The sequence below is a fragment of the Malaclemys terrapin genome, chromosome 2 (genome assembly GCF_027887155.1).
Source record: "Malaclemys terrapin pileata isolate rMalTer1 chromosome 2, rMalTer1.hap1, whole genome shotgun sequence".
NCBI lineage: Eukaryota > Metazoa > Chordata > Testudines > Emydidae > Malaclemys > Malaclemys terrapin.
This window is the reverse complement of record NC_071506.1, coordinates 286,551,435-286,576,464: the sequence shown is the minus strand read 5'-3', so window position 1 is coordinate 286,576,464 and position 25,030 is coordinate 286,551,435. Positions and strand designations below refer to the sequence as shown.

General features: G+C 63.5%; 2 protein-coding genes across 4 annotated transcripts in view; one reads left to right on the top strand and one right to left on the bottom strand.

Annotated features, from left to right (window-relative positions):
• KCNH2 (potassium voltage-gated channel subfamily H member 2) overlaps positions 1 to 10,560 on the top strand; it is a 124,652-nt gene extending 114,092 nt beyond the window's left edge. Inside the window, exons 9-15 of the mRNA XM_054016842.1 lie at positions 2,088 to 2,340; positions 2,996 to 3,189; positions 3,618 to 3,717; positions 5,083 to 5,319; positions 6,565 to 6,751; positions 8,050 to 8,215; positions 9,030 to 10,560. Coding sequence (XP_053872817.1) covers positions 2,088 to 2,340; positions 2,996 to 3,189; positions 3,618 to 3,717; positions 5,083 to 5,319; positions 6,565 to 6,751; positions 8,050 to 8,215; positions 9,030 to 9,230 — 1,338 coding nt within the window. The 3' untranslated portion in view covers positions 9,231 to 10,560. The remainder of the gene's footprint in view (positions 1 to 2,087; positions 2,341 to 2,995; positions 3,190 to 3,617; positions 3,718 to 5,082; positions 5,320 to 6,564; positions 6,752 to 8,049; positions 8,216 to 9,029) is intronic.
• Positions 10,561 to 11,439: 879 nt separating this feature from the next.
• On the bottom strand, positions 11,440 to 19,965 carry AOC1 (amine oxidase copper containing 1). Of its 3 annotated transcripts, none has more exons than XM_054016871.1 (5): positions 19,833 to 19,965; positions 14,066 to 15,611; positions 12,923 to 13,211; positions 12,335 to 12,467; positions 11,440 to 11,807 (listed from the first exon to the last, which is right to left on the bottom strand). In XM_054016871.1, exons 2-5 carry the CDS (start codon positions 15,594 to 15,596, stop codon positions 11,532 to 11,534), a joined length of 2,229 nt encoding a protein of 742 aa, XP_053872846.1. In that variant the 5' UTR covers positions 15,597 to 15,611; positions 19,833 to 19,965; the 3' UTR covers positions 11,440 to 11,531. The 3 variants fall into 3 exon arrangements, with proteins under 3 accessions (XP_053872846.1, XP_053872847.1, XP_053872845.1); XM_054016872.1 differs by lacking the exon at positions 19,833 to 19,965 and adding an exon at positions 17,954 to 17,992; XM_054016870.1 differs by lacking the exon at positions 19,833 to 19,965 and adding an exon at positions 17,717 to 17,833.
• Between the last annotated feature and the right edge of the window lie 5,065 nt (positions 19,966 to 25,030).

Below are 25,030 nucleotides of genomic sequence, written 5' to 3'. Positions count from 1 at the left end.
TCTATAAATGATTCAGTTTTTGCAGGCCAACAGCATGTTTACATGTTAGTTTGAAGGTTCCCAGGAAAGCTCAGATGTGGATTGGCATCTCCCAAAGTTCAGTGTCAGTTCAGTGTTTCTTGATTGGGCACTTACTGAGAATTGTCCTTCCTTAAGAAGCTGCCCAAATGCTTCACTGAGGCTACTTAGAATCAAACACATTGAGATACAAGTACAGAGCCAATATTCATAACTTCAACTACAAAAATGATACACGCACACAGACAGCATCATCATAACCAGCAAATCACAACCTCTTCATAGACACCTCACACGACAAGCTCTGTACAATATTTGCTGCAAATCTATAACAGTGGTTGCAACAATGATCTATACGGTCACCGTTCATGTCAATAACGTCACACACCCTTATCCCCACCACCTGGGCTATGGTGCAATACACAGGGAAACTGAGGCACACCCAGTATTCATGCAGAACAGTTACGTACAACATCAAAAGGGGAAAACCCCACTTCATCCCACCTGGTCCTGCACCATGGGCATGGCATGAGCTCAGCAGCCCGCCCTGTGCACGGTGCCCACACCCCCCTCATGCCAGCCCCAGGCCTGGACTCTGGACACCCCAGAGCTGGGTGACTGGCAGCAAACAGCACCATAGGCAGAGGGGCACTCTCTCCGCAACACACCTGCAGCTGTGCCACCTCCCTCTGCCCGTCCCCAGGGCCTGGCGCAGCGCCCTGGACACTGAGACGTAATGGCCCTGCAGAGCCCCCCACACCTGCGCGCACACACAGATACACACCCCGCACAGGCAGAGACGTACAGACACACACACACACAGACACACGCACCCCTAAACAGAGACACACACACACACACCCCTTCACAGCTAGACACACTCACACACCTCTACACAGCCAGGGATGTACAGACACACACAGAGACGTACAGACCCATACACACACATATACACACACAGACACACGAGCACACCCACCCACACCTGTATACCCGTTGTCACGGACTCACAGGTCGTGCCCCCTCTTGGCCCCATATAGTCCATGGGGGGAGCCCCTTTCAGTGCGACAGCCCTTCTCAGGGGTCCACTCTCTCTCGGGGTCAGGCCCCTCCACCTCTGGAGCCACACCTCTCTGAGCCTGAGCACGTCTGTCTCTCGCCGTGGGCCCCCTCAGGGAGTCCCCTCGCTCTGGGCCCCTGGGGCCTCCGCCCCCCGAAGGGAACGATGCAACCCTGTTCTCTAGACCGGAGTGACTCTCAGCCAGCATAACACAGGAGGGGTTATTGAGCGTTGAACACAGCACAGGAAACTCTCCAGGCCTCAGGCCTGGCCTCCCTCAGCCCAGCACATCCCAGTCTCTCTGCATCCAGGTGGGCTCTGCCTGCTCCCCCTCTCCAGCCCCGAGCCCCCCTGCTTCCCAGCTGGGCATCTGATACCTCCGGCCCCAAACCCCGCCTCTGTCCATTGTCTTCTCTCCAGGGAAACAGGGTCGTAAACTGGGTCCTCCTCTCCCCTCTTCTGTCCTCTGGCTGGAACCAGCTGGTCAGGTCACCGGGGTCCTCTCTCCGCAGCCCATTGTCCGCCCACTGGCCAGAACCGACTGTGACTCCCGAGCTGGGCCTCCGGGTCACCAGGTCACCAGTCGCTGGGGTGTCCGTCCTCCAGGCCATTGGTTGGGGTCCCAAGTCCCCTCTCCGGTCCTCTGTAACAAACTCCCTCTCCCCTCACCTCGTTAAACCAGTAACACCCAGGGAAACTGAGTCCCACCCCCTCTGCATGCAACCACTGGAAAAACGAGGAAAAAACAAGAAAAATCCCCCACTTCGTCACACCCACATACAATTGCATACACCTACACCCCACACACTCACACACAAATCCAGAGACACACACACACATACACACACAGAGCCAGAACCAAGCCAAATGGCCCATGCAGACCAGCACACGGCCATGGGCACAGCCGTCTGTGCCAGCACCCCCTGGTGCCCACGGCCAGCCCCTGCGCTCTCTGCCCACGCTGTGCGGTGCCCTCCCCGGTAATGGGATCTCTCCCACCCGCCCGCAGGTGCTAAAGGGCTTCCCCGAGTGCCTGCAAGCTGACATCTGCCTGCACCTCAACCGCAGCCTGCTGCAGAACTGCCGACCCTTCCAGGGGGCCAGCAAGGGCTGCCTGCGCGCCCTGGCCATGAAGTTCAAGACCACGCACGCCCCGCCCGGCGACACGCTGGTGCATGCCGGCGATGTGCTCACCGCGCTCTACTTCATCTCCCGCGGCTCCATCGAGATCCTGCGCCGCGACATGGTGGTGGCCATCCTCGGTGAGGGGGCGGGCGCTGCCGGGTTTGGGGGGCTGCTGGGTGGTGGGCGCTGCGAGGTGAGGGGGCAGATGCTGCCAGCTGGAGGGGGGGAGCTACCAGCGGGAGAGGGGCGTTGCCAACTGGGGGTGGGCACTGCCAGGTGTGTTTTGGGGTGCTGGCTGGGCGGTGCCAGACCGGGGGAGAGCTGTGGGGGGGCAGTGGATGCTGCCAGTGGGAGGGGCAGTGCCAGCCAGGGTCAGGCACTGCTGACAAGGGGGCGGGCACTGATGGGGGCAGGAGCCGTAGGGGGGCACTGCCAGCTGGGGGGGCATGGGCCCTCTGTCCCTCACATCACCCTATGGCACGGTCCCCAGCCTGGCACCCAGGAGAACCTAACACCCCCCCGGCACATGCCCCCCAGCTTGCCCAGCCCATCCCTGGCACGTGCCCCCCCATCCTGCCCAGCCCACCCCGGCACGTGCCCCCCGGCTTGCCCACCCCACCCCTGCCGTGTGTCCCCCCCATCCTGCCCACCCCACCCCTGGTGTGTGCCCCCCCAGCTCGCCCACCCCACCACTGGCGTGTGCCCCCCCATCCTGCCCAGGCAACCCCTGGCACGTGCCCCGCGACCCATGCCCCTGGGAGACCCGCACTGACCCTGCCATGCCACCCCTAGGGAAGAACGACATCTTTGGGGAGCCACTGAACCTGTACGCGCGGCCGGGCAAGTCCAACGCGGACGTGCGGGCTCTGACCTACTGCGACCTGCACAAGATCCAGCGGGAGGAGCTGCTGGAGGTGCTGGACATGTACCCCGAGTTCTCGGACCGCTTTTGGGCCAGCCTGGAGATCACCTTCAACCTGCGTGACGTGAGAGCCGGGGGGTCTCCAGGGGGCTCAGCGGGGCCAGGGGAGGCAGGGGGGTGCCAGGCTAGGGAGGAGAGCTTCGGGGGTGCTCTGCCAGGCTGGGGGGAGCTCTGGGGTCACTCAGACAGGCTGTGGGGGGAGAGAGTTTTGGGGGCGCTCAGACAGGCTGGGGGGGCTCTGTGGGCTCTCAGCCAGGCTGAGGGGAGAACCCCGCCTGCTCCTGACCCCACTCCACCCCCACCGAGCCATCCACCCTGCTCCCAACTAACCACCAGTGTATTCACCCACCCACCCACTGTGCCATCCACCAACCTGTCCCCCACCTACCAGCGCCTCCACCCACCTAACCACCAGTGTATCCATTTCCCCCTCTCCCGCCGCCTACCCCCTCCCCAGTTCCCAGCCCGGCTCACGGCTCTCCCTCCTTGCAGACCAACATGATCCCCGGCTCCCCCGGAAGCACCGAGCTGGACGGCGGCTTCAACCGGCTGCGGCACCGCAAACTGTCCTTCCGCCGGCGCACGGATAAGGGTGAGTGGGGGCAGGAGAGCAAGCATGAGGGGCCTAGGGCCTCCCACAGCGTAGGCTCTGTGCCCTGCCCAGGGCACCAGCCACTCTCCCAGCGCAGGGCCGGTGTCTCCACCAAGAGCGCCAGCCCCTACTCCTGGGGGAATTCTGTGCCAAAAATTTAAAAATTCTGCAACAGAAAATTAAAAATTCTGTGCGCAATATTTTAAAGTTCTGCAAAATTCTGCATATTTTATTTGTCAAAATAACACACTGTACTCACACCAGTTTCAATTATTTTAGGTCATTTATTTCAAAACACCCACCAGCAAGTGTGTCTGTAACAATACAGACAACAAAAAAGATTCAGGAAATATTTTTTGACAAACAGATTATTAGGCATATGAATATAGAACTCTGAATAAAAATTCATTTAAACTACAATACAGAACCGTATTTCCTGCACCCCCCAGAAGCAGTGCAAAGGCTGGCAGGAGTCAGGGGTAACGGAGGACCTGAGGGAGAGGGAAGTAAATTGCTGGGAAGGAGCCTGGGTGTGAACTTGGAGGGTTGTTGGGTGTGGGTGAGAAAAGTATGGAACAGGTTTTGAGGGTCAGGGAGGGATTGTTGGGGAACTTCCCCCATGCAGATCCTGGCTGACCCCTAGCCTCTCCCATTCAGTCAGGTACATCTGTCCCTGGTTCCATGTGTTCCTGTACCCCCATGTGTCCTTGCACCCCCATTTGGACACCCACTCCCCCCATCCCCATGTGCCCCTGTACCCCCTCCCCAATCCAATGTGTCTCTGTGCCCCCACTCAGCCACTCCCTGTCCCTATATACCTCTGCACCCCCTCCCCCATCACCGTATGGCCCTGCACCTCCCTCCCCTCTGTGGCCCTGCACCTCCACTCCCATTCAACACCCATCCCAGGCTGTTCTCCCTCACTAGCCCTTATGAGTCCCTGTCTAACCCCCCCTGGAGCACCGCACACTGTCTGTCTCACCATAACCCCTGTCTCCTGACCTGGCCTGACAGGCGCAGCGAAGAAGGCAGACTCTTTCTCTTCCCTAGCTGGCCAGGAGCTGCTGCTCTGCTCTATTGTCACAGTGCCCTCTGGTGGGCAAAAGGCAGAACTGCGGCAACATTTCAGCAGAAGATTTTTTCTGTGCAAAAAATTAAAACTATGCACAGCTAATTAATTGGGCACGTGCGCAGTGGTGCAGAATTCCCCAGGAGTAAACCCGCCTACCAGCACAGGCTCCGTGCCCCACCCAGGACTCTGCCCTGACACCGGACCCCCAGCTGGCTCCTCCCGGCCAGCATCCAGGGCCCTGCCCAGCCTGGCTCTGCGGAACATTCACTCTCCGCCCCCCTCCCACTCCGCAGACCCGGAGAACGCCGGGGAGCGGAGGAGCAGCCAGAAGCCGCGGCGGACGGGTCAGAACCACCAGGCACCGGGGGTCCCGGGGGATCAGCCTGAGTGGGAACCCTCCAGCGACGAGGGCGAGCGCCCCACGCCCATCGCCAGTGCCAGCCAGCTGTCACCCCTCCGCGCCAACGGGGAGCTGCTGATCCAGGGCGACGGGCAGCCCAAGGGCAGCGAGACGTGCAGACCCCTCTCAGGTGGGACAGGGCACGGCACGAGGACAGGTGCTGTGTGGGGAGGGCCCTGGGGCTAGGCGCCTGGGGGGACACCAAGAGGAGCATGAGGGACAGCCTGGGGGGAGGGGAGGGGCTCCAGGGAACTGGTGCCAGGGAGCGCAGGCTCATCGCGGGCCTGATGGCTGCCTGGGGTGGCTCAGGCCCGCAGGCACCCCCCTCAACCAGTGCCAGGCCGTGGCCACACTGAGCACGGCCGAGCAATGCTGCCATGTGTCTAACCGGCCTGGCCCACGGGCAGCCGGCCGCACCCAGCCGTGTCTGCGGCAGGGACAGCGAAGCCAGGCCTGGCACGTCCTAGCACCTGTCTGCCAGCATCGTGGGGCCAGCAGGCTGCAGCGCCAGGCCCCCCCTTGGCCTCTCAGGCACATTCCTGGGCATCAACACTCACGCTGCCTTCCTGCTCTGGGCACCCCCCCGTCCCCTTCCCAAAGGGCACCAGCTAACGCTGGGCAAAGGATCAACCACATACCCAGGTTCAATTATAACTTAGATCTGACCCAAAATACACACTATAGCCAATTCTTATTAACTAAACTAAAATTTATTAAAAAGAAAAGAGATGATAGAGTGTTGGTTAAAAGATCAATCTACAGACAGACATGAATTCAATTCTTGAGGTTCAGGTACATAGCAGAGATGAGCTTGTAGTTGCCAAAAGTCCTTTTAGAAATAGTCCAGAGGTTATAGTCCAATGTCCATATTCAGGGTGACTCCAGTCAGTGACTGGGGATCTCAATCCTTGTGGCTTAAGGTTTCCCCCTCTTGAAACCCAAAGCGGATCTGAGATGAAGCAGGATCATGTCCCAGGGTCTTATACATTTCCAGCAGCCTCTTGGCCTGAGAAAACAATAGGCCTAACTCTCCTTCCAAACATCCTGGCAATTAGCACAGGGTCATTTATCCATTAAACAGTTCAGATCCGGGTTACCACAGGGACAGCGGGGGAAGGGTGTGGGCCCCACAGGGACAGCAGGGGAAGGGTGTGGGCCCCACAGGGACAGAAGGGAGCAGTGCGGCCCCACAGGGACAGCGGGGGAAGGGTGCGGGCCCCACAGGGATAGCGGGGGAGGGGTGCGGGCCCCACAGGTTGGGGTTTGGGTCCCTTGGGCCCGGCGCCAGGCATCGGTGGAGCCCCACCTGAGGTCTCTGTCTCGGAGCTCAGCAGCCTCCGGGCACGGCCCTGACCCATCTCTCCCTTCCCCTCAGGGGCCTTCTCGGGGGTGTCCAACATCTTCAGCTTCTGGGGCGAGAGCCGGGGGCGGCAGTACCAGGAGCTGCCCCGCTGCACCGTCCCGGCCCACGCCAGCCTCAGCATGGCCCTGCCCCCCCGGGGCCGCTGGCCCCACGCCGAGGTGGAGAGCCGGCTGGACCAGCTGCAGCAGCAGCTCAACAGGTACCGGGGGGGCGGGGGGGGCGGCTCTGACACTGGGCGTCTGCCCCATCGGGGAGTGCGGGGGGGCATGGCAGGGAAAGGCCCCGGGGGGCAGGTGGGGGGGGGGGTTGGGGACATGAGAGGGAAAGGCCCCGGGGGGCAGGTGGGGGGGTTGGGGACATGAGAGGGAAAGGCCCCGGGGGGCAGGTGGGGGGGTTGGGGACATGAGAGGGAAAGGCCCCGGGAGGCAGGTGGGGGGGGTTGGGGACATGAGAGGGAAAGGCCCCGGGGGGCAGGTGGGGGGGTTGGGGACATGAGAGGGAAAGGCCCCGGGGGGCAGGTGAGGGGGGGTTGGGAACATGAGAGGGAAAGGCCCCGAGGGGCAGGTGTGGGGGGGGTTGGGAACATGAGAGGGAAAGACCCCGAGGGGCAGGGGGGGGGGGGGGGTTGGGGACATGAGAGGGAAAGGCCCCGGGGGGCAGGTGGGGGGGTTGGGGACATGAGAGGGAAAGGCCCCGGGGGGCAGGTGGGGGGGTTGGGAACATGAGAGTGAAAGGCCCCGGGGGGCAGGTGGGGGGGTTGGGGACATGAGAGGGAAAGGCCCCGGGGGGCAGGTGAGGGGGGGTTGGGAACATGAGAGGGAAAGGCCCCGAGGGGCAGGTGTGGGGGGGGTTGGGAACATGAGAGGGAAAGACCCCGAGGGGCAGGGGGGGGGGGGGTTGGGGACATGAGAGGGAAAGGCCCCGGGGGGCACGGGGGGGGGGGGTTGGGGACATGAGAGGGAAAGGCCCCGGGGGGCAGGTGGGGGGGGGTTGGGGACATGAGAGGGAAAGGCCCCGGGGGGCGGGGGGGGGGGTTGGGGACATGAGAGGGAAAGGCCCCGGGGGGCGGGGGGGGGGTTGGGGACATGAGAGGGAAAGACCCCGGGAGGCAGGTGGGGGGGGTTGGGAATATGAGAGGGAAAGGCCCCGGGGGGCAGGGGAGGGGTTGGGGACATGAGAGGGAAAGGCCCCGGGGGGCAGGTGGGGGGGGGTTGGGGACATGAGAGGGAAAGGCCCCGGGGGGCACGGGGGGGGGGTTGGGGACATGAGAGGGAAAGGCCCCGGGGGGGGTTCTGCCCAGAGGCCCCCCCCAGTTCCAGCCCCTTAGGCCTGGCCAGGTGCCTGCGGGGTCTGGTGGCTCCTGCCGGCCGAGGCGTTGCCCAGCAGGGGGGCAGGGTCGTGCCCGGGGGCGTCTCTGCTCGGTGCCAGGGCCCCTGGGCTGGCTGAGGGGTGCGCCCCAGCCCCCGCCCTCGGGCTCAGCCCCTCCTCTCCCGGCAGGCTGGAGAACCGCATGGCCGCGGACGTGGGCGCCATCATGCAGCTGCTGCAGCGGCAGGTTTGGCTGGTGCCGCCAGCCTATAGCACCGTGTCGACGCCGCTCCCTGGCCCAGAGCGCCCCCCGCCGCCCGTCCTGCCCATCACCTCCGTCCAGCCCTGCCCCCAGGTGAGACCCCACCGTGCAGCGTCAGCCCGGCACACCCCCTGCGGCCAACCGCCGACGGACACCGGCCGGGGCTCTGCCCCCTGGGGACACGGCGCGGGTCGCCCAGCCGCCGGGTCGGGAATCAAACCGAGATCCCTGGGGAGCACCGGGCCCTCCTTTGCCGGCGCTCCTCACTCCCGACCCGCAGCCCCCTGCCGGCCCAGCCCAGAACTCCCCTCCCCCGAGCGCTGCCGGTGCCCCTCACTCCCGACCCGCAGCCCCCTGCCGGCCCAGCCCAGAACTCCCCTCCCCCGAGCGCTGCCGGTGCCCCTCACTCCCGACCCGCAACCCCCTGCCGGCCCAGCCCAGAACTCCCCTCCCCCGAGCGCTGCCGGTGCCCCTCACTCCCGACCCGCAGCCCCCTGCCGGCCCAGCCCAGAACTCCCCTCCCCCGAGCGCTGCCGGTGCCCCTCACTCCCGACCCGCAGCCCCCTGCCGGCCCAGCCCAGAACTCCCCTCCCCCGAGCGCTGCCGGTGCCCCTCACTCCCGACCCGCAGCCCCCTGCCGGCCCAGCCCAGAACTCCCCTCCCCCGAGCGCTGCCGGTGCCCCTCACTCCCGACCCGCAGCCCCCTGCCGGCCCAGCCCAGAACTCCCCTCCCCCGAGCGCTGCCGGTGCCCCTCACTCCCGACCCGCAGCCCCCTGCCGGCCCAGCCCTGCCCCCTACGGTGCCCCGTGGCAGTGAACAGCACCGCGGCTCGGTGAGTTCTGGGCTGCGGTCAGTCATGGTGTTTTCTACCCGGTTCCCTGGCTGACAGCATCTCACCCCCGGCAGGTTCCTAGTTACCCAGCGCCGTTCCAGTTCCCGCCGCCACCCAGCCCAGCGCCGCCCCGCGAGCCGCCCCCCCCCTCGGAGGTGGTGCTGCTGGTGGAGCCGTCGCCCACGCCCCCCCGGCGCCGCTCCCTCCCCGGACAGCTGGCCCAGACGCCGGACTCACAGACCCTACAGAGACACTGCTCCGACCCGGGCAGTTAATCAGCAGGACGGGGACGGGGCGCAGAGCCCTGCGCAGGGGGCCAGGGCCTCAGTGCTGCCGCCCCCTCCCCGCCCCCAAGGACAACAGTGCCGCCCGGCTGAGAGGGCCTGGCCGCACGCTAGCCCAGCAGGGGCCACGGGCCGAGCCCACGCTGCCAGGACGTTAGCCGGCCTAACGGACCCGGGACGGGACCCGCGCGCCCGGCGGTGCCCAGAGACTGGTACGAAGAAACAGAGACTAGCCGTGAAGGACCCACAGCCCGGGACCCTGGAACATATCACGGGGCCCGGCCGACACAGTGCGGGCCCCGCAGCCAGGGCTGGCCCCCATGGGTGCCGGGCGGGCGGGCGAAAGGGGCTGAGCACGCTGGGTGCTCAGGTCTTATCTGCCTGGCTGCCCCGTGTGTGCCCTGATATGAGCACGCGTGTGTGCCGCTGGCGGGTGTGTGTGTGTGTGCGCGGCTGTGTTCTGTGTGTGTGTGTGTGTGTGCGGCCCTGTTCCTGGGGGGGAGGGGCTGTTCCATGTGTGTACACAGCTCTGTTCCGTGTCTGTGTGTGTGTGTGTGTGTGTGTGTGTGTGTGTGTCCCTGTTCCCTGTGTGTGTGTCTATAGACAGTGTGTCCCTCTGATGTTTGGGGGGGGGGTTTCCCGGAGCTGGCGGGGGGGGAGCTGGGTCCCTGTGTGTGTGGCTGGGCCCTGCTCACTGTATGTGCGGGGGGAGGGGGCTGTTCCCTGGATGTGTGTGTCTGGAGGAGATTGTTCCGTGTGTGTGTGTGTGTGTGTCTGGGGGCGGTGTTCCCTGTGTATGTGTGTTGGGGGGGGGGAGCCTGTTCCCTGTGGGGGGTGCAGCGCACACGGCTGGCCCTGCTGTGGGTCGGGGGAAGGGACTGGCAGGGCCGTGGGCTGCTCCCCGGCCTTGTTGGCAAGGTGGCCCCTGCCACGTACCCGTCTCCTGCCAGTGCCACCCCGCGCACCGGGCCCCCTCTGGGCTGCTGCTCCCCAGTCCCTACCGCCCCTCCTCCGGCCTGCCCCGAACCCGCCGGGGGGGCCAGCTGGGCATCTGCTCTGTCCCGGGGAGGAGGCTCCCCATGCTGTGCAGAGGGTGAGGAGGCCCCCCCAAGCCCCTTGCTCCCCTCTGTGCCGTGGGGGTGGGGGGAGCAGCCCAGCCCGGGTCCAGGGGTTCTCGTCAGCAACCCGCCGGCAGCTCCATGTGGTGTGTGCGTCCTGCCGTGTCCTGTAGCGGGCGCTACCCGGTCTGTGCCCCCCCACAGCCCCGCATGGCGCCTTCATGCGACCCCCCAGCGCTCCAATAAACCAACCAATGACGCCGCCCTCTGCCTCTGCCTAGGGGGCACCACGGACACGCGCCGGCCTGGGTCTGCGGGGGGCAGCACTGGGATGCGGCTCGGACGGGGGTGGGGGCGGTCCAGCACTGGGATGCGGCTCGGATGTGTGTGTGGGGGGGGGGAGGTCCAGCACTGGGACACGGCTCTGCAGGGCCGAGGGGGGTGGGGGGACACACTACAAGCACCAGCTTGTCAGGAAATGATGCCCAGGGCTCCTGCCCCATTGGATCTCCCTGCAGCCCAGCAACCCCTGGTGTGTCCCCCCCTTTGCACCCCTATTCCCCCCCCGCCGCTGTCTGCACCTGCTGCCCCCCCATTGAGTCCTGCTCCTGGCAGCATGGTGCCCCTCGGTGTTGGGGGCCCCGGCACAGCCCCTGCCCTGCTCCGTGTGGGCACCGGGCCTGCAGTGGCTGGTTGTGCCAGGGGTGCCCAGCGGGGCAGGCTGCGGGATCGTAGCCCCCACACCAGCCCGAGAGCCCCCCTCCGCCCCCCAATGCCTGCAGACACGGCGCCCCCCCAGCTCCCCATACAGACACACCTGCAGACACACAGCCCCCCACTGCCCTCCAATGCCTGCAGACATGGCGCCCCCCAGCTCCCCATACGGACACACCCGGCGCCCGCCTCACAGACACACCATTCGCTGACCCCCCCCCACGCCTGCAGATACAGCCCCCCAGAACTCCCCACACGCCGCACAGGGGCCTGCAGTCCCGACAGCCCCACTGACACCACTGGCTGGGCAAAGACACGTGTATTTACTGACTACAAACCCCTTGGCGAGGGGCCAAGCCCTTCAGTCTGCACCCCTTTCCCCCTCTGTGCCCCCACTCAGGCCCACCTGTCTGGGGGCGACTCCTGGGGGCTACAGGCTGCCCCGCCCCTGTCCCCACAGCCACGGCCCCAGCCAGCCAGAGCAGAGCCCAGGGGCCCTGGTGCCGTAGCAGGGACGGGCTCACTCCTGCCCGTAGGTGCCGTTGTAGCCGAAGGGCTCGGCGGAGACGCAGGGCCCCGGGCTGGCGGGCGTCCAGCGCTGGACGTCCACGTGGGCGAAGGCCGGGTCCCGGGGCCGCACGATGACGGGGCTGCGCGATGCCACCGACGGGTCCTCGTCGAAGAAGTTGAAGGGCCGCAGGAAGAAGCCGACGGCGTTGCCGGGCGTGGCCGTGTTCGGCACGTCCTCGGCGTGCGGGATGTGCAGGAAACCCACCGTCACCCAGGCCACCAGGTCCTGCCATGGACAAGAGTCGCAGTCACCAGGGCCCCGGCGCTGCCCCGCATGGCCTGGGGCCCCCCACAGCCTGCAGCCCCCTTGCACCCCCAGGGCCCCAACCCCACCCCACGCAGTCACCGGGGCCCTGGCACCACCACTCCCTCAGGCCCCCCTGCACCCTCAGGGCCCCAACCCCATCCCACACAGTCACTGGGCCCCCAGGGCCCCAGCACTGTCCCCCACAGCCCGGGGCCCCCCTGCACTCCCAGGACCCCAACCCCACCCCACACAGTCACCGGGGCCCTGGCACCACCACTCCCTCAGGCCCCCCTTCACCCTCAGGGCCCCAACCCCACCCCACACAAACCCAGGGCCCCAGCACTGTCCCCCCACACCCATCACTCCCGCACACACTGGGGGCCCGGCACTGCCTCCCCCTGTCCCCTCCTTTCCACAGAGAGCAGAGCCTCAGGGGCCCACCCCACAGCTCAACTCTGGCCCAGGCCCCACACCAGCCCCGCCCCGGCCCAGGCCCCGCCCCACACCTGATTCTCGATGTTCTCGTCGTTTCGGATGAAGCTCTCGAAGTCGACAGCCGGCTGCCAGGGGTCGTGCTGGGCGTAGGGGCTGCTGCTGGTCGCCTCCTTCTCGTGGTGCCGCGTCACCGCCAGGTGGTACCTGCCAGGGGGGGATTCCCGGGCTGAGCCCCGGTCCCCCTGTGGGGCATGGCAGGCTCGAGGGAGAAACCACCGCTGGGCAGGCCCCCACCCCAGGAATCCGCCCCCCCAGGGATCACCCCAGCTCCGTCAATGGGCAGTGGCCCTGAGACCGCCCCGGCCAGCGCAAGGTCCCACCGGCTGCAGGTCAGCGCCAGCCCCAGGGACCCCAGGACGCCCCCTGCCGGGCCCGGCTGCCCCAGCCCCGGGTACCACTCGGCCCAGGGCGCTGGCTGCTCCCGCGCGTGGAGTGGGAACCCCGCTGGCTGCTGGGTCCCGGCCTTACCTAGGGCGACCAGACAGCAAGTGTGAAAAATCGGGATGGGGGTGCAGGGTAATAAGAGCCTATACAAGAAAAAGACTCACAAATCGGGCCTGACCCTATAAAACTGGGACATGGGGTCACCCTGGCCTTACCGTCCCCAGGCGACGCCCCGCTCCTCCCTCCAGCCGTGGGGCAGGACGCGGCCGGCCTGCGAGCTGTACTGGATGCGGTAGCTGCGCGGGTGCCCCCAGCGGTTGTGCTGGGTCGGGCTGGAGAACAGCAGGTACCGGGGCAGGGCCGTGCCGAAGGGGAAGGCGGCCTGGCGCTCGCTCCGGCACCGCTGCCGGTGCAGACGGGGCTGCACGACCCGCTCGCCCGCGCTCCAGGGGTTGGAGATGTTCTCGAAGCGCACGTCCAGCGTCTCGAAGCTGTTCTGGGTGCCTGCGAGGGGGACAGGCCATGAGGGGAGGCCCCAGCCCTGCCCCCCCGGGGATGGACGCTCTGAAAGGCCAGGGTAGGGGGCTGGGGCTGACGCTCCCCTGGGCCCAATCAGTGTCATGGGAACTGGACTCCTGGGTCCCTCCAACCTCAGTTGGGGGGGGCCCATCTAGGAGCAGCCCCTGGCCTGGGCACTGGCGGGGGGGTGGGAGGCCAGTAGCCACCAGGGAGCAGGGCAAGAGCGGGGCAGCCCTGGGGAAGGGCCAGCCACGGAGGGGCGGGGCTGCTCTGGGGAAGGACGCGGGGGGGGCTGCTCTGGGGAAGGACGCAGGGGGGGCTGCTCTGGGGAAGGACGCGGGGGGGGCTGCTCTGGGGAAGGACGCAGGGGGGGCTGCTCTGGGGAAGGACGCAGGGGGGGGGCTGCTCTGGGGAAGGACGCAGGGGGGGCTGCTCTGGGGAAGGACGCAGGGGGGGGGCTGCTCTGGGGAAGGACGCGGGGGGGGCTGCTCTGGGGAAGGACGCGGGGGGGGCTGCTCTGGGGAAGGACGCAGGGGGGGGGCTGCTCTGGGGAAGGACGCGGGGGGGGGCTGCTCTGGGGAAGGACGCGGGGGGGGCTGCTCTGGGGAAGGACGCAGGGGGGGCTGCTCTGGGGAAGGACGCAGGGGGGGCTGCTCTGGGGAAGGACGCAGGGGGGGGCTGCTCTGGGGAAGGACGCAGGGGGGGCTGCTCTGGGGAAGGACGCGGGGGGGGCTGCTCTGGGGAAGGACGCAGGGGGGGCTGCTCTGGGGAAGGACGCAGGGGGGGGGCTGCCCTGGGGAAGGACCCAGCTGGCGCGGGCGGGGGGAGGGGACACGCACCGGCGATGTCCAGGTCCACCTTGTAGTGCAGCAGGTGGGTGTGCAGGTTGCCCAGCACGTCGCGGTGCACGCGGGAGCCGTAGCGCAGGCCCTGCGGCGTGTAGAAGGTGGCGTGGATGTAGCCGGTGGCGTGCACCTTGGCCTCCAGCACGCCGTTGGGGTAGAGCAGCACGTCCCAGATGTAGTCGTAGTTGTAGACGGTGGCCGTGGTGCGCAGCACCAGCACCTGCCCCTCCAGCCCCCCGTAGAAGCGGTAGCCGCCCCGGAAGTCGCTGTCGAAGTGGCGCCGCAGGGGCACGCCCGTGGGCAGCTCGAAGAGGCAGAGGGCGCGGCGGTAGCGCACCGGCCCCGCCGCGTCGTACAGGTGATGCGCGTCCAGGTAGGTGGCCACCTCGGGGCAGTCGATGCCAGGCGCCAGCTCGTAGGCCAGGGTGCCCATGCCCCAGGCGGCGTCCATGTACTTGGTCTGCATGGCGGCCGGCGTGCTGCCCCCGTAGAAGGCCACGGCCTCCTGCACGCTCAGCTCGTGGGCCAGCCGCTCGCCGTTGAAGCGCAGGTCGAAGAGCTGCAGGCCGGCGGAGGAGCGCAGCCGTAGGGCAAGGCGCCAGCCCCCGTACTCCACCAGGTTGCCCTGCAGCCGGTAGCGCTTGCCCTGCGGCTCGCACACCTTGGCCCCGTGCACGTCCGTGGGGGTGCCGGTGCCGAAGTGGCCGCGGGGCATGTAGGTGGAGAAGAGCAGCTCGGGCGTGGGCGGACGGGCCAGGGCCAGCTCCCCACGCTCGTAGCGCCAGGCCAGCTCCTGGGCGCTGGCAAAGTACTGCCCGTTGTACCAGAGCTGCTGCAGGGTCCAGCGCCGGGGGTCGCGGGAGCGGTGGTCCAGCAGCAGCTCCAGCCCCACGGGGTGCAGGAAGTGCCCCTCCACCAAGCGCTGGAGGATGAGCCAGGAGCGGCGCTCGCCGGGGCCCAGCCCGCGCGGCGCCACGTCCGAGAAGGTCAGGCAGCGCTGGCTGCAGTTGTGGTACCAGAAGCCAGTGGTGTCACGCAGCAGCCGGTCCAGCGGCTCCGTCAGCTCCACCAGCCTGCGGTGCATCAGCTCGTATTCCAGCAGCGTGACGGGACGCGCGGCGAAGGGGATGGGCCGCCCGCCCTTGTAGCTCACGGCTCGGTAGTAGCTGGGGCGGGGCAGGGGCCCCACCACGAACTCGGTGACGTTGGGCTGGGCCTGCTCCCCGAAGAAGACGATGGCGCGGGCCAGGCGTGGTGGGCGGGGGCTGCCCCCATCCAGGAACTGCAGGGCCTGGCTCTTCCGGGGCACCTGCAGCTCCACCAGGAAGAGGCTGTTGCTGGCCAGCGAGTCCCCGTGGTCGGCCGCCAGCCCCAGCTCCGGCCGGCTCAGCAGGAAGCTCCGCACCGCCCGCAGCTCCGCCGGGCTCAGGTCGGCAAAGATCGACGCCCCCAGCTGGGGCGCGGGGCTGGCGCTGGCCAGGACGCCGAGCGCCGCCACCACCCACGCGAGGGTCTCTAGCCACATGCTTCCGCTGGGAACCTGGGCACCAAGAGGGACTGGTCAGAGCGGGGCAGGAGCCGGGCCCAGTCTGGTCCCACCGCCCCTGCCCAGCCCAAGCTGCAGCACCCCACACGGGTCACACTGGGCTTGGCACACCCAGCTGGGGGCTCTGTGCCCAGCTCAGCAATTCTGGGCTCAGCCCCCACAGGGGCCAGGTCATTGGCTCTGCAGCGGGAACCGCTGGGGGCAGCTTCCATGGGCAGGCAGCACCACAGGGCCAGCCACGGGGCAGCCAGCCCGGGCGACCCGCACGGCACCCCATGCCAGGCGCTGCGGAAGACAGTGTGGGCCCTGCCCTACCTCTCAGGGCCCTGGGCAGCCCCAGCTCCTCAGCTGGTCAACCTCCCGGGCATGTGCCAGGGCACCTTCCCCCGCTCCCTCCAGCCCTGTCTGCTCTGCCGGTCCCCGCTCACGCTGCAGCGTCTGCAGGGGACACGGGGAAGCCGGGCCTTGGCTGCCAGCCCGGGTTAGATGGGAACGCCACGGTTCCTGGGGGGGCAGAAGGGAGGGAGCTGTACGGTGACCGAGGGGGCAGGATGGTCTAGTTATTATGTAGAATCACAGAGTCGTAGGATTGGAATGGACATCGACAGGTCCCTGGTCTGACCTCCTGCACTCACACCAGGGCCAAGTATTATCCAGACCATCCCTGACAGGGGTTTGTCCAGCCTGCCTTAAACATCCCCAGTGACGGAGACTCCACAACCTCCCCCGGCAATTTATTCCAGTGCTTAACCACACTGACAGTTAGGAAGTTTTTCCTAATGTCCAAACTAAACCTTCCTTGCTGCAATTTAAGCCCATTGCTTCTTGTCCTGTCCTCAGAGGTTAAGAAGAACAATTTTTCTCCCTCCTCAATGTAACAACCTTTTATGTGCTTGAAAACTGTTCTCATGGCCCCTCTCAGTCTTCTCTGCTCCAGACCAAACAGACCCAGTTTTTTCAGTCTTCCCCTATAGGTCATGTTTTCTAGACCTTTCATCAGTTCTGTTACCCTTCTCTGGACTTTCTCCAATTTCCTGAAATGTGACGCCCAGAACTGGACACAATACTCCAGTTGAGGTCTAATCAGAGCAGAGTAGAGCAGAAGAATAACTCCTCGTGTCTTGCTTCCAACACTCCTGCTAATACATCCCAGAATGATGGTTGCTTTTTTTGCAACAGCATCACACTGTTGACTCATATTTAGCTTGTGAGCCACTATGACCCCCAGATCCCTTTCCGCGGGACTCCTTCCTAGGCCGTCATTTCCCATTTGTACGTGTGCAACTGATGGTTCCTTCCTAAGGGGAGCACTTTGCATTTGTCCTTATTGAATTTCATCCTATTTCCTTCAGACCATTTCTCCAGTTTGTCCAGAGCCGTTTGAATTTTAAGCCTGTCCTGCAAAGCACTGGCATGTCCCCGTGTCTGAGTGCCGGGCACGAGACTGGCTGACCTACAGAGGGTCCCTTTCAGTGCCACACGTCTGCAATTCTGTGCACCCTGCCAGGCCCTGCCCAGATACTTGCTGTCAGGATTATCCACATAGTGCGGCCCGGGCTCGCTGGCAGTACAACAGGCAACCAAGGGGAGCCCAGGGCTGGGCTGGCAGGGGCTGCGGGTCGGGAGTGAGGGGCACCGGCAGAGCTTGGGGCTGCATGGGGCAGCTGTGCCCAGAACCCTGCAGGGGGCTGGGCATCAGGGCTCCCGTGCTCCCCAGCTGGCTCCCCACATCCTCCAGACTGGCCTCTCTGGGGCTGCTGGCAGCACTAGCCAGCCCCTGCCCCTGCCCCAACTCAGCCCTGAGACTCCCCTTGTGGCCAGTGCCAGGTAAATGCCTGGAGCTGCCTGGCCTGGGGGCACCTGCTGGGGGACCCTCTGCCTGCCCCTTCTGGGCTCCAGCCCCCCAGCCAGTGCAGCTCCCCCCATGTCCCTCCCATCAACCTCGATGCATCCCCAGCCCGTGGGCATCTTGTACCCTGTGCACCCCCCATCTCCCCCATGCACCCCATCTCCCTCCACATGCACTCCCCATATCAACCCCCATGTAACCCCCCATATCACCCCCCCCGGCACTCCCCAGCCCAGCCAGTGTCACTCACCTCCAGCCCCTGCTCCGCTCTGGCTCTGTGGCTGCAGCACCGGCTCTGCCCCATGCCCCGCTCCACCCACCGCCCCCCCCAAGCGGGGCCGAGGGATGCCATTGGCTGGCTTGGGGGGGGGTGCGGCAGCTCCTGGCCCACGGCCTAAGCTGGGTGGGGGGTCCAGGCCCCCCCAAGGGGAGTGGAGATGACGATGGTCTCAGAGACGGCAGGTGTGGAGGGGAGGGAAATACTCACCCAGGGCTTCTGAGAGCCCCCCGGCCCCCAAACCCCACGCCTCTGCCCCGGCCTGGCACGCTGCACCCTGCCCCGGCCTCTCGCACCCTGCCCCGGCCTGGCACGCTGCACCCTGCCACGCCCTCTCGCACCCTGCCCCAGCCTGGCACGCTGCGCCCCGCCACGCCCTCTCACACCTTGCCCGCGCTGCTCTTGGGGGTGGGGGGTCCTGTTGGGCGTCCTGACCCCCAGAGCCTGCGCCGGGGCTTCACCGAGGGCGAGATCGGCCCAGGTGCTGGCAAACACAGCAGAGCAAACAGCCGGGGGGCACCAGGGCTGCCCGGGGGAGGGGCTGGACCGAGCGCACCAGCTCTGTGCGTCAGAGCCCCGCTGCCCCCCGGCTCCGAGGGGTCTATGCTGGCGAGTTCACGGGGACTCCGGCACTCAGCCCCAGCGCCAGCCCTACCCCCAGCCGCGGGCCCCCCGGACAAGAGCCGCTGTCCCCGGGCCCCACAGCCAGCGCCCCCCAGGGTCTCCATTGCCCACTGTGCGGTGGGAGCTCCGGCGGAAGGACACCGGCCCCTGTCAGGGAGGCCAGCAGGGACCACAGGCCCTGTCCAGCCCCCACGGCTAGGCCCCCTTCAGGCAGAACCCTGGGCGATGGGCACCCGCAGGGGTCACTCCCCCTCCCCCGCCTGGGTTAATGGGTAACCCGCTGGAGCCAGGCGGTGATGCGGGCCCTGTGCTGGGATCGGTGAGTCCTGTCCCCTGAGAGCTCTGGCCCCACGGCCATTGTCCTCACCCCATGGGGCCAGTGATAAGCTGGGACCTGCCAGCAATTGGCTGCCCCAGCTGCTCTGACCCTGCGATCAAACTCCAGGGCCACCCAGTGTCGCTGGGAACAGGCCCAGAGCCGCCAGGATGGCTGGCCAGAGGGGCCTCTCCTGCCCGGGGTCACTCCTGCCCTGGGCCTGGGCTCACGCCAGCCCCGGCTCCCCCTCAGGCGATACCAGCACGAAACGCCTTCCCCTGTCCCCGTCCAGAGCCTGGGTCCTGCTCCCCCTCCCCCAGGGCACAGCCCTTGCGACCCCACGGGCAAGGCAACCTGGTGCCCGGGTCACTGTGTCCCCTGGCCAGGGAGCCTGGCCTGGTGGCTCTGGACGTCGGGCGCCAGGTCTGCCCCACGCCAGGTGTTTGCTGGGTGGCCGCTGGGCGCCTGCCCTGGCTTTCCAGGGTTCCTGGCACCAACCTGGGTTTTGCCACCTGGCTTTGGCTGCGCTGCCCACTGGGGGCTTAGAGGGGGCGGGAGGCACCGAGCTGCCTGGCCCGGCCCTGCTGAGCAGAGGGGCGTGTTCTGGTTGCCTGTAGCAGGCTTGCAAACCTGGCACCACCCGGACGGGGCTGCAGGCAGCACCATCGCTCCTTGAGCCTGCCAGACCCTCTCCACTGCCCTCCAGCAGCTGCTCGGGGTGACCCTGAGCCGGCTCCGGCCCACACCCCTGGCCAGGTAGGGACGCGTGAGCCGGAGCAAGAGAGGGTACTTGGGGTCCCCCAAATACCAGGGGCTCCAAGAGCCCCTGATTCCTGTGTTGCTTGGAGGGACGAAGGCCCCTGTTCGTCCCCACAGGTGAGTCCTGAGCTGCACCCTGCCAGCAACGGCCACGCTGGGGTTAAACCCTGCCTGGGCGCCCAACGGCCATGCCCATCACAGCTGACAGGCACCTCTCCTGGAGCGGGCACTAATGGGCACACGCATGGCGTCGCCCCTACTGCACCGAGGCAGCCCAGTCTCAAAGCCAGCCAGTCTGGTGGGACCGTTGTCTGTGCCCACCACCCCTGGGTGCCCCGCAGTCCTGATGGACTCCCAATCGGCCGTGCCAGCTGACTGCCTGGCACCCACCTGGTCAGCCCTGGCACGGTACCAGTGTGGGGCAGCCAGTGTCCCGGTAGCCCCAGTGATCCACTCCAGAACTGCAAAGCCTCCCTCCTGCACGTGCTCTGGCCCCACGCTGCTCTGCTGCGTCCCGCTGGTGCTCTGGAGTGCCCGGGTGCTGCGGTGACCAGCAGTGGGCGTTTTGGCCAGTCCGCAGGGGGACCTGCAGCGGTGGTGCCAGGCCTGTCCCTGAGAGCCGCCGCGCCCTTCGAAAGGGCAGACATAGCCACTGGCGCCGGGGTGGGCACGAGCAGGAGAAGCTCCTTCGGTGCCGGACTTTGAGCAGGGAGCAGCGCCTGGGGTAGGAACGCTTCGCACCCGGCAGATTAGTTCTCCCACAATGCACCAAGTCCGAGAGTGTCTCCAGCTAGCGAGGGGCGCAGTCGGGAGCCGGGGGCGGGGACTGGGACTGACCTGGGAATGTGTCTAGTTTTACTGGGGCTGTCTGCATGGAGGATGGGAGAGCAGAGGGTGACTTTAGGGGAGGGACAGTACCTCAGCCTGTAACCTGAGCCAGGAGGGGGGTTGGGCCGGGCGACACCTTTGCCCGGGGAAACTGGAGAGAAGCTGGAGGAGCAGCCGGGGAAGGCTGGGGGAGTCGGCTGGAGGGGGTTTCAATTTGGAGTGGGCTGGGGAAGAGGCGGGAGCCCCCAAGTTTGGGGTTTAATCTCCCTGCCCACCCAGAAGGACCTGGCTGGGGGGTCCTGGTTGTACCTACACGCTCTGGTTTGGGCTGTTCCTCTCGTCTAATAAACCTTCTGGTCTACGTCTGGCTGCGAGTCCCGGGGAATCGCAGGGAGTGGGGGGTGCAGGGCCCTGACTCCCCCTCACTCCGTGACAGGCGCTAACAACCCTGGCAGGCAGCACTAACTCCAGGAAAGGTTTTGATACTATCCCAAGTGAGCATCTCGGAATCAAAGGCAGGAGATACAGCCTGGGCAACCACTGCAAAGGAGGTGCAGAACTGGCTAGAAAACCGTCCCCAGAGAGTAGTGATCAGGGGTTCACAGTCAGGCTGGAAGGGCATAACAAGTGGGGTCCTGCAGGGATCAGTTCTGGGGCCGGTTCTGTTCAATATCTTCACTGATTTAGATAATGGCATAGAGATGCACTTGTAAAGTGTGCGGACGATACCAAGCTGGGAGGGGTTGCAAGTGCTTTGGAGGATAGGATTAAAATTCAAAATGATCTGGACAAACTGGAGAAATGGTCTGAAGTAAATAGGATGAAATTCAATAAGGACAAATGCAAAGTGCTCCCCTTAGGAAGGAACCATCAGTTGCACACGTACAAATGGGAAATGACGGCCTAGGAAGGAGTCCCGCGGAAAGGGATCTGGGGGTCATAGTGGCTCACAAGCTAAATATGAGTCAACAGTGTAACGCTGTTGCAAAATGTGTCAAGTATCAGGGGGTAGCCGTGTTCGTCTGTATCTACAAAAACAACAAGGAGTCTGGTGGCACCTTAAAGACTAACAGATTTATTTGGGCATAAGCTTTCGTGAGTAAAAACCTCATGCATCTGAAGAAGTGAGGTTTTTACTCATGAAAGCTTATGCCCAAATAAATCTGTTAGTCTTTAAGGTGCCACCAGACTCCTTGTTGTTGCAAAAAAAGCAACCATCATTCTGGGATGTATTAGCAGGAGTGTTGGAAGCAAGACACGAGGCGTAATTCTTCCGCTCTGCTCCGCGCTGATTAGGCCTCAACTGAAGTATTGTATCCAGTTCTGGGCGCCACATTCCAGGAAAGATGTGGACAAATTGGAGAAAGTCCAGAGAAGAGCAACAAAACTGATGAAAGGTCTAGAAAACATGACCTATGAGGGAAGACTGAAAAAACTGGGTGTGACAATGCGGTTCTGGCGGAACCCAACTGAGAGTGCCAACTCAGGACAAATTGCTAAAACAGGGCAGTTACAGCCCAAGGCTGGGGTTTTTCCACCTCTAAGGCAAACCAAACCAGCCAGACTAAGACTTCGGTCTCACCCCACTGGCTAACCGCAAGTCTCACAAGCAATCCCCTTAGACGCTCCAGTTTCCCAGTATTACCACCAGTGCCACACGTTATGGGGACAAATGGTTATAAAAACCAATACCCCAGTAAAAGAAAAAGGTTCTCCTGATCCCAAAGGACCAAGCCCCAGACCCAGGTCAATATACAAGTCAGACCTTACCCACAAATCACGCTGTTGCCAATCCTTTAGAATCTAAAATCTAAAGGTTTATTCATAAAAGGGAAAAGATAGAGATGAGAATTAGAATTGGTTAAATGGAATCAATTACATACAGTAATGGCACAGTTCTTGGTTCAGGCTTGCAGCAGCGATGGAATAAACTGCAGGTTCAAATCAAGTCTCTGGAATACATCCCCCGCTGGGATGGGTCATTCAGTCCTTTGTTCAGAGCTTCAGTTTGTAGCAAAGTCCCTCCAGAGGTAAGAAGCAGGATTGAAGACCAGATGGAGATCAGGTATCAGCCTTATATAGTCTTTTCCAGGTGTAAGAACACCTCTTTGTTCTTACTGTGGAAAATTACAGCAAAATGGAGTCTGGAGTCACATGGGCCAGTCCCTGCATACTTTGCTGAGGTACAAGGCGTATCTGCCTTCTCTCAATGGGTCCATTGTATAGCTGATGGTCCTTAATGGGCCATCAAGCAGGCTAGGCAGAGCTAATCTCAGCTTATCTGGGATGTCACCCAGAAGCATAGCATAAGTTTGCCATACAGACAGTATAGAGCCAATATTCATAACTTCAACTACAAAACTGATACATACATATAGACAGCACAATCATAACCAGTAAACCATAACCTTGTCCTAGACACCCCATTTGACCCCCTTTATACAAGATTTGGGTGCCACTACCGGACCTTGGTTGCAACGATGATCTATATGGTCCCAGTTTATGTCAATAACGTCACACTGGGTCTGTTTGGTCTGGAGCAGAGAAGACTGAGAGGGGACATGAGAACAGTTTTCAAGTACATAAAAGGAGGAGGGTGAAAAATTGTTGTTCTTAACCTCTGAGGACAGGACAAGAAGCAATGGGCTTAAATTGCAGCAAGGAAGGCTTAGTTTGGACATTAGGAAAAACTTCCTACCTGTCAGTGTGGTTAGGCACTGGAATAAATTGCCCAGGGAGGTTGTGGAATCTCCGTCACTGGGGATGTTTAAGGCAGGCTGGACAAACCCCTGTCAGGAATGGTCTGGATAATACTTAGCCCTGGCGTGAGTGCAGGGGACTGGACAGAATACACCCCTGTGTTCACACCCTACACACTACTGTAATAATCTTTGCACAAGGCATGTCTTGTAGGGCAGCATTTGAAAACTCATAATTTGCTGGTCAGTATTGCCTGGTAAAATGTGTGGCACTGGCAACACCTAAGGTGAAGTGTTGAGTCCCTTGTGTGATACATTAACACGCTCCAAACCCCAGAGCCCCAGGAATGCGTGCTTGCCTTGATTTGCATTTGAGCAGTGAACAGAGTCCTCGAGCAGGAAGGGGAGACAAAGGAAGCCCAAACAGGGGGAAAAATCTGGCAGGGCACATCCGTCCACACAGACTTTGTCTTCTGGTGCCCAGCTGGTGCAGGGGAGGGGCTGAAACTATAAAAGGGAGGGACAGACACCCCCAGGCCCCCGTCTCTCCCTGCCCATTGCATTCACTGCACCTGAGGAGACAAAAGGAAGCAGGCACTGGAGTCTGGGGAGGGTCGTGATCTGCAAAGTTTGGCCAGCAATCTGCCGGAGCATGTGGTGAGACCTTCGTTTGAATCGGATCTGGTTGGTGAAATTGGGCACCAGTAACCATCTTGTCTTTATTGTCCTTGGAACCATTTCTGACTCTCATGCCTCAGGGCTTGGACTCACTTGAAATCTCTTTGTAGGTAATACACTTGTTCTAGTGCTGTAGCTAATCCAGGGTATTTGAACTGAAGTGTCTTAATAGCTAGTTGAGATCAGAAGCTGGTGTGAAAGTAGAATGAATTATATTGTAAAAATAAGAATGGATTAAAGAAATGCTGTATGTACCTTTAAGCAGAAATAAATGCTGAAATACAGGTGTCAGGAAAAGAAAAATGAAGGCATAAACAATGAGCCCACTTAAGCTAATGGTGAAACATTAACAGGAGATTGGTAAAAGTTAGTAAGGAAATTAATTATGCATGTCTAGCCCAGGTAAACTTATCGGATTCTGCTTCCTTTGTTATCTTGTTATGTTTGTGCCCTTTTATCTGTATAAATAAGATAGTTTGTGTCTTGCATGCTGCGCACATTAGCTGGGTGTTATTAGCAGAGCGCTGTGCTAATAAAACAGAGTGGACTGACAAACTGTGAGTCCTGAGTCTAACTTTGACACTGGCGTATTATTTCCTTAAAGGCCTAACAGATTTAACACCTCTGGACTATCCGGGCGAGGGCTGGGCATCCAGGACATACATTTCGGGGGCAGGGGGGCGATCTGGGAGTGGGGATGTGCTGGGGTCACCCTGCTGTATAACCCAGGCTGGTGAGAGCCCGGGTGTGGCTGGCGGGGGTGCTGTCAGGCTGTGTGCGAGCAGCCCAGGTGGGAGCTACTTCAGCACGGCATTGTGAGGCACCCCAGGCTGCAGGGCAGGGGAGACAGAGCCCCCCACAATCTGCTGGCACGGAGCGCTGGGTCAGGTCCCGGAGCCTCCAATAACGGCTGGGCCGGAGGGCACCTGGCTTTGCGGTGAGCCCAAAACGGTTGCCGATGTCTGAGCACGGCCTAGGCTATAACCGCCGAACTCCGCTTGCAGACACCTGAACGGCTGTTAGTGGAAATGCTGGCTGTGGATGGACCCTCCGCCCACTCGTCTGCTTAGAGCTGCCATGCCAGAGGGTCGGGCCAGGGGCGGTTCGCTCCCTGCTTGGCCAGGCCCAGGCCCAGGCCCAGGCCTGCAACGGGGATGCAGGCGTTGGCGGATTATGGCCAGGCCTCGTTGTTAGGTCACTGGGCCGGGCCAGGCCGGCGTCAGACCCCAGCAGTGCTGGGGTCTCTGGTGGATGCTCTGGGTTCTGTCCGTGGCTGCGGTCTGGGGGCGCCTCTTGCCAGGAACAGGGGGAGGCCCCAGGCTGCCCACTCGCACTGACGGGTCTTGAGGTGGGCCTCCGACCCAGCTTGGCTGACTCGGGTCA

What these genes read in the sequence shown, in the direction of transcription:
- AOC1 (XM_054016870.1), bottom strand. Translation starts at nt 17,818, where the DNA reads ATGGCATCCCTCGGCCCCGCTTGGGGGGGGCGGTGGGTGGAGCGGGGC. An exon ending in GAGCGGAGCAGGGGCTGGAG is followed by an intron (nt 15,612 to 17,716) that starts GTGAGTGACACT and finishes CTTGGTGCCCAG; the next exon opens with GTTCCCAGCGGAAGCATGTG. An exon ending in GGTGGACCTGGACATCGCCG is followed by an intron (nt 13,212 to 14,065) that starts GTGCGTGTCCCC and finishes TCCCCCTCGCAG; the next exon opens with GCACCCAGAACAGCTTCGAG.